At 42.5% G+C, this 10626-nt stretch overlaps 1 protein-coding gene across 2 annotated transcripts in view; it reads left to right on the top strand.

The window, feature by feature from the left end:
• The window catches only part of SLCO3A1 (solute carrier organic anion transporter family member 3A1), a 213186-nt gene extending 203086 nt beyond the window's left edge, over window positions 1–10100 (top strand). For both annotated transcript variants that reach the window (XM_037910666.2, XM_043523691.1), the window contains one exon: window positions 133–10100. In XM_037910666.2, the coding sequence (XP_037766594.1) occupies window positions 133–512 (380 nt within the window). In that variant the 3' untranslated portion in view covers window positions 513–10100. The remainder of the gene's footprint in view (window positions 1–132) is intronic.
• The last annotated feature ends 526 nt before the right edge of the window (window positions 10101–10626 follow it).

Consider the following 10626-nt stretch of genomic DNA (forward strand, 5'->3'; position numbering starts at 1 on the left):
CTGAGAGAACCACAAGATTTGTCAGCATCCACCAGCCTTAATTAAAAATCCCCTTTCCACTCACTATGGCTGAGTCCTGTCCCTTTACCCCAAGGGTCACTACAGCATGATATGTCTCTTTTATTTTGACAGGTTTTATCCCACCACCCTTGATCTTTGGGGCTGGAATTGACTCAACATGTCTGTTCTGGAGCACGTTTTGCGGCGAGCAAGGAGCCTGCGTATTGTATGACAATGTCGTCTATAGATACCTGTATGTTAGCATTGCTATAGCTCTGAAATCTTTCGCATTCATCTTATACACAACCACCTGGCAGTGCTTGAGGAAAAACTATAAAAGATACATCAAGAACCATGAAGGTGGACTCAGCACTAGTGAATTCTTTGCCTCTACTCTCACCCTAGACAATCTGGGGCGGGACTCTGTGCCCCAAAACCAGTCACAGAGGACAAAATTTATCTATAACCTTGAAGATCACGAATGGTGTGAAAACATGGAGTCTGTTTTATAGTGACTAAGGATGGATGAACTCTATATTAATAATATATGGGTCCTTTTTAATTAAAAGAGAGAGAGAGAATAAAATTTAAAAAACAGGAAACTTTTGTCCTTTTCTCAAAAATCAGAGCCAAGGATTCAGAATAACAAAATCTTTTAATGGGATCATTTTTGAAATCCTGCCGGAGTGCTGGAGAGAACACGAAACCACTCCGGTTGGGTACCAGCCCCTTTGATGATGGTACAATCTTCCAGGATAGAATCACCTGCAAGGGCATTGGGAGCTGCAAACCCAGGGTTTTGTCGGAGACCTCATCAGATGGACATTCTTGGGCACCTGGTGAGAAGAAACAAGCAAATAACAGCAATTCCAGAATAAGCGTTAGTGACACTGCATGCCATTAGGGATCTGTGTGGCCCTGTCACCTCTGCAATATGGGCTAAAGGGTTAGCCAGTCTGGGTGCTGTTGAAGTCCAATGCACTCTCTCAGTGATGTCAGAGAGGGAAAAGTGCTGGAGTTATTAAACTACTTACACTCTGTCACCAGCCATGATTCCATGTTAGATACTTTGAATGTTCCCGTATACCCTCTAGCCAGCACACATTGATGGTCAAAAGGCTCCACTGTCCTTCCAGCAGACCTCAGATTTCGGTTCTCTGTGAATGGCTGTGCTCAGATCTTTAAAACCCAGTAAAGTTCAAGTCATTTGCTTACACTTGCCAAATGTTCTGTCATTTTTTTAAAAATTCCAAACATTTGTCTGTATAATCCTTTTAAACTACTTTCAAATTTATATTAACCCTTAAATCACTGACAGTGTTCGATAGGGGGAACTTATTATATCAATTGCATTTTTTTTCCGGTTTCTTTTCAATATGCCACAACATCATGCCAGGGATTCAGCTAATCCATTGCATTTTTTTTAGTCTGTATGCCTTCTTTCTGATGCACTGTCAAACCAATGAGGACATGCATTATTAAAAAGAAATTAAAAGAGAGAGTGAATGCTCTGTGTCTCTATGAAAATAATTATCAGTTGGAGAATTCTAGTATGCTATAATAATTTACAGATTATTTCTTCATATGACATATGACTCTGTGAATACATAGATGGAGAGACCCTTTGTTTATGTACTCTCCAGTTTTTAAATATATATTATTTGCAGTCAAAGGTCAGGTGGGAGTGTTCCTTAAAATTAGTGTGTGTGTGTGAGAGAGAGAGAGAGAGAATACTGAGCTCAGTCCTTCAATCCATACTCAGACAATTTCTATTCACATGAGTAGTCCCATTAATTTCAAGGAGACCACTCAAGTGAGGAAACAGTGCAGGATCTAACTTACTAAGGGCCAAATGTTGCCCTTAGAGTTGCATTCAGGGCTCCTATAAAGGGGCAGAATTTTCAAAAGCACCCAAAATTGGCCATTATTCACTTGGACCAGAGTTAGGGCAATACTGAGCACTTTTGAAAATCACACCCAGATTCTATAGGAGATGCCCCCCTGGATCCTCAGAAAGAACTGGCATGATCTCTTGAATTAGAGTCTTGTCCAATGCCCTTTGAAATCAAGGGGAGTCTTTCTGTAGACTTCGGTGGGCATTGGATCGGACTTTTCCTATATAATCTTTTTCCAGGACATTCCTACTGTTAAGCAATAAAAAGTGGCTGTATGTAATGAATTTTCTCCAACCATAATTGAAACCAGCCATGTTTCCAATGGAGTAAATGTCAGTAGCATTTTAAGGGTTAGCATTGTTAATTCAAAATCTTGGTTTTTTGGTTGGTCTTTTAAAGCGGTTGTGAACCTGCAAACATTTAGAAACATAACCCGCCATGTCAGACTAAACACAGGACGTAGCTCCCACGTATCCCAGGAGTGGGTGAGTTTCCCAGAGTCATGTTCATTGCTGGCAATGGACACACGAAAATCCTCAGAATGGAACAGTGAGGTTACCTTGCCACTCGTGTTCAGCACCATTTTAGCAGACCTTGCTCTAACTGAGACAATTAAAAGCTGGCAGCATAAGACCATTTCCAGCTGACTTACTTTACTTTACTTTACTGGCGTGTTTTGTAATTTATGCACTGCATTAAATGTTCAGCAACAAAAAGGGCAAAGAACCCAGTATATCAAATAAGCTGCACTGTGCCAAATACTCAACCAATATTGTAACTATATATGTTTTTATTCTTGGCTTGGAGCCTTGTTCAGAATCATTTGATAAAGAGAGGAGTGGGAGGGGAGAAAGGAGCATTATGCAGGACCATTTATATCTATTGGGTGATAAATGATATTTAGATCAGTTTATTATATCCTGTCTGCTAAAATAGAGATACTGCATCCATAAGCCAATGAATTAAACAAAGGGACAGGTTGCATAACTGTCTCATAAAATATGTATAATTGTCAATTATAAGCCTTTGAAATCTTTCTGTACAGTTTTCCTTATTTTGAAAATGTATTGCTTATAGAATGCTGCCTTTTTCAGATGCTAGCTCATCGTTTTATACTACACACACACGCGCATCACAAACAACATGTCTCAATGCCTGATTTCTTGAAAATCTATAACCCCTTTTGCAGTTTGGATTCTTTTTCTCTCAAAATCCAGTGTGAATGAGAATAATATGCTGGCATGACGCAAAACAAACTGAAAGGCGTTCTAGAGCTATGGTTTGCCAGTAATTGAATGTACAATCAAAAGCCCATCTTACCAGTGTTACGGAAAACAAGATTGCAGGGCATGAACTGTCACTTCACTTGTTTGTTTGGGGGATTTTTTTATTTTTCCTTTTTTTTTATCTTAATCTGATGTCTTGGTTGTGTACGGAAAGCTCAGCCTGAGCTGGGTTGTTTTATACTTTTGTACCTAATTATTTTGTATCTTGTGAAATTGTGATTTTCTGTTTCTTTCTTTTGATAACATTGCTTTTGAAATGCTCTTTTTTAGGAAGCGTCAGATCCCAATATCATCAAGGGCTTTAATCATAGAGTTTTGGTGCTGTCACAGGGGAAAGAGGCGTATCCATGCATGTAAAACAAAACTTGAAACCAAATACTCGGAGTGCCCCAGCTGTTTCTTTGCTTTGCTCATTTCAAAGTTTTGCATGTTCCCTACTTTTAATTGTACAGTCAGGGGTGAATAATCTCAACTCCGCCTCCTACACCCCAAAAATGGGTGCCACATAGCTTTAGGGGGCACTTCAATTCCTTTTTCAAGAATAACTTAACCATGCAGGAGATGGAATTGGAAAGATTCTCTTCCTGAGAGGAGAAAGCAGAGGCAAGCCCCAAGTTCTGAAGCTCAGATCCTACCTTCCCCCAGGCTCAAAGCCTTTGGATTCAGGTTTTTTGTTGAGCCTATTTCAGAATCAACAGTGCCCCCAAACCCTGTGCTTTGCTGCCTGGTGACAGCCTTCTAAGGAGATATTTTGGGAAATGCAGCATACCATTCGGATCCTGATTCTCTTCTTACTCTCACAGATGTAAATCAGGAGTGGCTCCAATGAAATTAGTGTAGGGGGGATCCCAGTGTGAAAGTGGCACAAGTGAGAGCAGAATCAGGCCATAGGTGCTTTGCACATTGGGCGCTTTAAATGATGCGGTGCATTTTGAGACCATCCCTTTATACTTGTGGAAATCATCTCTCAAAGTTCCTACCCCACCCTTTTGTGCATCTCACCAGAGCAAAGAGCATTCTCGGGAGGAGGAGACATCTTTCCATTCAAATTGCCGGCCTTCCCCAGGGTTTTGGTTGCACGATGACATGATGAGAATTTTAAGATCACTTGAATTACCAAGCCAAACCCACCCACTTCCCCCTGTTCAATAGGAGGGTCCTACACCACGCTCTGGAGAGCCCATACATTCGAGGCATCAAATCTCCGCTCTCATGCTACCATTATCCTGTCTGAGAAGGATATGAGCCTTATGGGAGAGAGGAGGAATTCACTCCCAGGGAGTTGAACTAACAATGCTTACAAATGAAATGATGGGGTGAGCAGAAGACATTTGAAGAGGGGTTTAAGAATTTCCCAATAGTTAGGGCATGTAAAAAGAATCTTTTAAGAAAATCTTTAGACTATCTTTATATCCTCCCTTCAAAATGCAATATGTGATCCCCAATTATTTTTCATTAACTAACGGGATGCTAAGGGCTGTGCATCATACCCACACCTTTCTGCATCAGCCAGTTGTGCTTTCTCCCAGGGTGCACCGGGTCTTGGGAGGGAAAGCAGACTCAGTTTAGCAATCCGCAGTCTCACTCCACAACAGACCCAGAGGCAACCTCAAGGCTACCGACACTGTGAGTTGTGAAACTTTACCAGGAGACAGAGTCTGTTGCTGCTGCTGTTCGAGAATATTTCTCACAGCTGGACATGTTGGGCTCAGCACTTCCCCTGTGATTCAGGTGAGCTAGGTGCGTTGTTTGTTTTGTTTTTTGTCAGAGGGAGTGGGGAAAATTGGTGTTAAAAGCTCTTAGGCAAATACCTATAAGACTGAAACTTTTTTTTGTTCTTTGTTCAGCGAGGTTTCCAAACAAATTCCCATTCTGCCTTTAAAGCCAGCTATCCATATGTATCCCTCCCTAGTGTCACATGAGCCATCTTTATAGATATAAGGCTTCCAAATCACTCACACATTCTTGCTCACTAGATGTGATTAATGTGTGCAAAGTTCACACCATTTCTTTGTGCCTGGGGCCCTGGAAAAACACCTCCTAAGTAATAAAGGTCGTGATTCTGAGCTGCTTTGACCTTGCAGAGAGCGAGAGAGAACAGGCAAAGGCCCCTGCGCTCTTCTCCTTGTCTAAAGCAAAGTTCACTTGTTCCCGTGTTACCTACTCCTCTCATGACTCGCCATGGGGGGAGGGATAGCTCAGTGGTTTGAGCTTTGGCCTGCTAAACCCAGGGTTGTGAGTTCAATCCTTGAGGGGGCCGTTTAGGGATATGGGGCAAAAATTGGGGATTGGTCCTGCTTTGAGCATGGGGTTGGACTAGATGACCTCCTGAAGTCCCTTCCAACCCTGATATTCTATGATTCTATGATCCCACTGAGCCGGGGTTCCAATCCTGGAAGGTTGTGGCACTCTCAGTTCGCTGTGACTTGGCAGCTTCAGTCCCCTGCAGTATATCCTTGCTTAGAGATGGCCAAAATACACTTCTTGTAAATGAGCATGAGCCAGTGATTGTTCTAGTGATTAGTATAAGCCCAGCTTGGTGTGATCTTATGATGGATCAGACGGACCCTAGAAGGGAAGAAATGACAATAAGGGGGCATTGTGGCTGGGTTTTTAAAGGTCCCTAAGAGAATTAGGCACCCAACTTCAGCTAGCCTTCAATGGGATTTGGATTTTAGCCCTATTTCAAAGCCTCCACCTTTAGGCATCTCTTACAGGCTGTCCACTGGGCTCTTTCACCAGCCTGAATTTCACACCAGTAATTTTGCAAAAGACTGTTAAAGTTCCTTTGCCTAGGTGGTGCCTTCCTCCTCCCCCCACTTAATAATGCCAAATGCAAATAATGCAATTTAGTCCTATCAAGCCAATAATCTCTATTCAAAGATATTAACACTGTCATTTACATTGGCCTGAGAGACCAGAACATCTTATTTGGTTTCGGCCCATCAGCTACACTAAAAACAGGACCCATTTTTTCTTGCTTTTATACATTAAATCTGTCATTCCTTATAAGCTGTAAATGACATTTTTTCCGTCATTCCACTGACTTTTCCAGGAAATGCAAGTCTTAATTCAATTGCTTCACAAGAACATACTCTCTAGACAGTTTTTAGATATTGGGTATTTTTCTTTTAACTAGTGTTGCCTAGTAAAATCTTTGGCTCTGATCTTGTTCCCTGAATTCAATGGGGCAGGGGCAGGCTCTGTGTAATTATGAGCAAATTAGTCATGTTCTTTTCCTTGGAATGAGTGAAAATATATTATCCTTGTGATTAAAAAGAAAAGAGAGAAAATTATGAACAAAAGCTGCCAATTGTCAAGTGGGCTGGAGCAGACAGTCACAGTCTGATGTGAGGAGTCCCAATAAAAAAGGAAAATACCAGTTATATGCCAATAATTTCAAGTGCAATAATTTTTAGAGCGATTTTCCATGAAGTGGGTGTCACCACTGGCAATAAGCAATAAGAAACACATCAGGAAGAGTGGACGAATAATTTATTCGCTGAATTTCCATTTCCGCCCCCCTTTGTGAATTGTCAGTGAATAGTTTTAAAATTTCTCTAATTTATTTGCCCAAAATTTCTGCATATAACCCTTCGCCTGTAGATTGATTGTGAACCTCTTATTAAGAATATTTGATACTTGGCCTGGGTTGGTTAATTTTGATTGGACATGTAAGTCAGGCGGGATGTTTCTATTTCCAAACCAGATGGATGTAATTTTAGAATCGGGTTTTTGGTGCCTCTATTCATGATTAGGAGTCCAGGGTCAGATCCTTCGCTGGTGTAAATCAGCATAGCTCTACTGAAATTAGGTCAATTATACCAGCTGAGGATCTGACTCTAAAAATTCACTGTTCAGGTACATGAATAGCTGCTTAAATTTCTCTGCTTCTGAGAACATTTCTGCTGGTTAGTCCCTTCATTAGAATAATCACAGAGAGCAACCACAAAACGGTCATGAACGCTGGCAAAGCAAACAGGTACCAAAAGTTAAGTATTTGTGGAAATTTGTTTGCATTGTTTGTACAGCTATAATATCAGGCACAATAGCCCAATAGAATCGTAGAAGTCAGCGTCGTGAAAGGCCTAACATAGTCCACCTACCTAACCAGGTTGTCAATCATCAGGACAACAAAGAGGTATCTGTTCTCTGCCCCATACTTTTTTACCCTTCAAAATGCTTATCCTTCCTACAGAATAGTCTCTCACAAACATTGAGGCATTTACCGTTGTCAACCCTCATCTCAGTGTTGTCTTTTGGGGTCCTCATGGCTCTTGCTAACACACACTCGAATAAAGATGCAACCCTTCTCCCACAGTCTCTGATGCTTTCTGCCAGACCTGAATGCTCTAAGGCACCTGGTGGCTCCCTGACATTTCCACTTGCTGAAGAGTTCTAGCCATTGCATCTTATTCCTTAGTGCATGAAAGCAGTTCCCATCATCCACACCTGGAAAGCATCTGTCCTAGATCAGTGCTCAGCAGGGAAGTCCAGTGGCCCTGGGACAAGATAGCATTTTCAAGCAAAAGTGATCTCTTGTTTCTCTTTGGTGCAATGCCCAACTGGGTGGGGGAGAAGAATTGTGACCTTTTTAAACCCATAGTGCCTACCTTTGAAATGGAACGCTGTGTTGTTTTGCATTGTATTATACGTGATTACCATGTAAATAAAGTATCGTAAATGTGGTGTTCATTAGAGTTGTGATGCACCCCACAACAACAATATTTCTTCTTCTGCTGTATGGGCTTAAAAACCATTCCAGACCTGGGAATGTTTGTGGCTGTGTAAACTAGAAATGTGGCAAAGGCATTCAATGGGAAAACACTGCCTATATACAGCATTGCTTTGCCGTATGTACAATACATGAGCACCATCGGAACCTCAACGAGGCAGGCGATTTACACAAGAAAGAGCAGCTCTTTAGTTAAAGTGGGCAGTGAGTAGAACAACCAGTATTTCCCAGCCTGAACTGGTCAATCTCATTCATGATGATGGGAAAAGCAACGTTACTGAGGATCTGATTTCTCTTTCATTGTTTTCTTTATGCAGGGTGTTAATGGTGAGGAAAGTTTGCCATCCCAGTGTGACTTTATTACTTTCCTCATCCCCTGAGATCTTTCAGCTGTAGTTCCCACTGAATAGACTGGGAGTGTTAAGATCAGAGCGGGTTGGGAAACAAGCTTCCCTGATCCAACTCAGCCAGCTAGTCCCTCCGGGGCTCTAGAAAACATTGCAGGCTTTTAAGCAAATGGGAACTTTAGAGACTTTTATTCCCTGCCTCCATTCTCTCCTCCTTATCTTTTGCTCTGTGAAACTAGAGGGAACAAAGTGCCAGTGTGTTAAGATGCAGAAGACCTACCACCTGCCCCAGTCAGCATCATGTTTGCCCTTCTAGAGAACTTCCAAATCCTGACGGAATCTTGTTTTAATTTTTTTCCCCATTCTTAGAAAGTTCAAGTCTTCGCTGGCAAAAGTTTGATGTCACTGCTCTTAGGTATGAGACCCTCCTTGGGTGACATCCCCAAGTGCATGAGATCTTCTATTAGCTAAAAATGGCTAAAGTCATTCGGGGGTGTAGTATCAGGAGTGTCATATGTAAGCCAGGGACCTAATTGTCCTTCTCTACTTGACACTGGCGAGGCCTCCGCTGGAGTACTGTGTCCAGTTCTTGGTGCCACACTTTAGGAAAGATGTTGACAAATTGGAGAGAGCCCAGAGGAGAACAGCACAAATGATAAAAGGTTCGGAAAACCTGGCCTCTGAGGAAAGGTTAAAAAACCTGGACATGTTTGGTTTTGAGAAAAGAAGAGTGAGGGGCAACTTGATAAGGTTTTAAATATGTTGAGGGTTGTTATTAAGAGGATGGCGATCAATTGTTCTCCATGTTCACTGGAGGTATGGGCTTAATCTGCACCGAGGAAGATTTAGGTTAGATATTAGGAAAAGCTTTCTAACTATCAGGGTGGTTAAGCTCTGGAATAGGCTGCTAAGGGAAGTTGTGGGATTCCCATCATTGGAAATTTTTAAGAACAAGTTGGACAATCACCTATCAGGGATGGTCTAGGTTTAATTGATCTGGCCTCGGCACAGGGAGCTGGACGTGACGACCTCTCGAGGTTCCTTCCAGCCCTGCATTTTTATGATTCTGTCAGACAGCGTTAGCCATGCCCATGAGACACTTCCATGTGTAGGTCATCCTGTTGAACATGCAAGACAGCCCCACCTAGGTTGCTTTGCCTGTGCCTAGGAAACTCTTCCACAGACGTCCCCCTGCTGCATATACAAGATGGCTGAGTGGAGGTTACTCTGATTATGAACATGCGAGCCTTCCACATACTTCTCTCTGCCCACTAAGAGCCCCCTGTATATGCCTCCCTGGCTTTGCGTGCAAGAACCTCTCTGCATAGGCTGATGCCACATCTGTTTCCAAGAAGTCACATCACAAGTGACCTGCAGCTTCCTGCCCTTGAACCTTGATGAGCTGACTTTCCCCCACCTTGGGCTGCATGTTAACCCGTTGTTGTTGTGCCGGAGTGGAAGGATTCTTTTAAAAATTCTTTGAAACATGCTAGCTGGACTGCTGCTGATTTTGAGGGCTTTTTAGCAGCGCTTCCGAAATAAATCCAAACCCGGTTTGGAAAAGAAAATATTTTACTGTACGATTGATTTGGGGGCGGGGAGAAGAGAGAGAGAAGAAAGAAAAAGAAACTACATACTCAGTAAAAAGAGAAGGAGTACTAGTGGCACCTTAGAGACTAACCAATTTATTTGAGCATATACTCAGTATATTTTGAGTACTGCATTCTGTATTTTTGCAGCTTATATTTTCGAGATGAGCAGTTTAGAAATGCGTGATGTGAAAATGCATACTGTAAGTTTGCTGTAAATTATATTAAAAGCACTATTTTCATTCTTATTCTGCCTCACTGGGTGATCTCCTTGGCATTCCTTTTATTTGGTTCTTGGCTGGCCGGGTTGTCTGGGTACCTCTGCCAGAGAGCTCCCAGCCCCAGCAATGGGGCTTTTAAGGTCTTAGATATTTCTTTGTTAACCCCACTAAGTCACCCATCTCTCACTCACACACACACGTGTGCACACATGCAGCCCCTCCCCCGCCCCACACACACACACCAGAGGTACAAGTGGGTGGGAGTTGTGGTCCATTTGAAGGGTCATGGGGAAAGAGGAGGGGTGTGAGGCCTTTTGGAAAGTCATTAGGAGGGATTTGGCAGAGGCATATTTGGGGGACACAAGGAAGATTGTAGCAAGGGCCTATTGAAAGGAGGAGGAGGCAGCTGGGTTCTAGTGGAAGGTTTTATGGAGGGAGGGAACTGGGGCCTACTCGACATTTGCATGAAGAGCGAACTAGAGCTTACTGGAGCGTGATGGAGAGTGAGGAGGTTCACAGGGGGTGGGAGATGGACATTCAAGGGGTCTGGATG

The sequence above is a fragment of the Chelonia mydas genome, chromosome 10, assembly GCF_015237465.2.
Source record: "Chelonia mydas isolate rCheMyd1 chromosome 10, rCheMyd1.pri.v2, whole genome shotgun sequence".
NCBI lineage: Eukaryota > Metazoa > Chordata > Testudines > Cheloniidae > Chelonia > Chelonia mydas.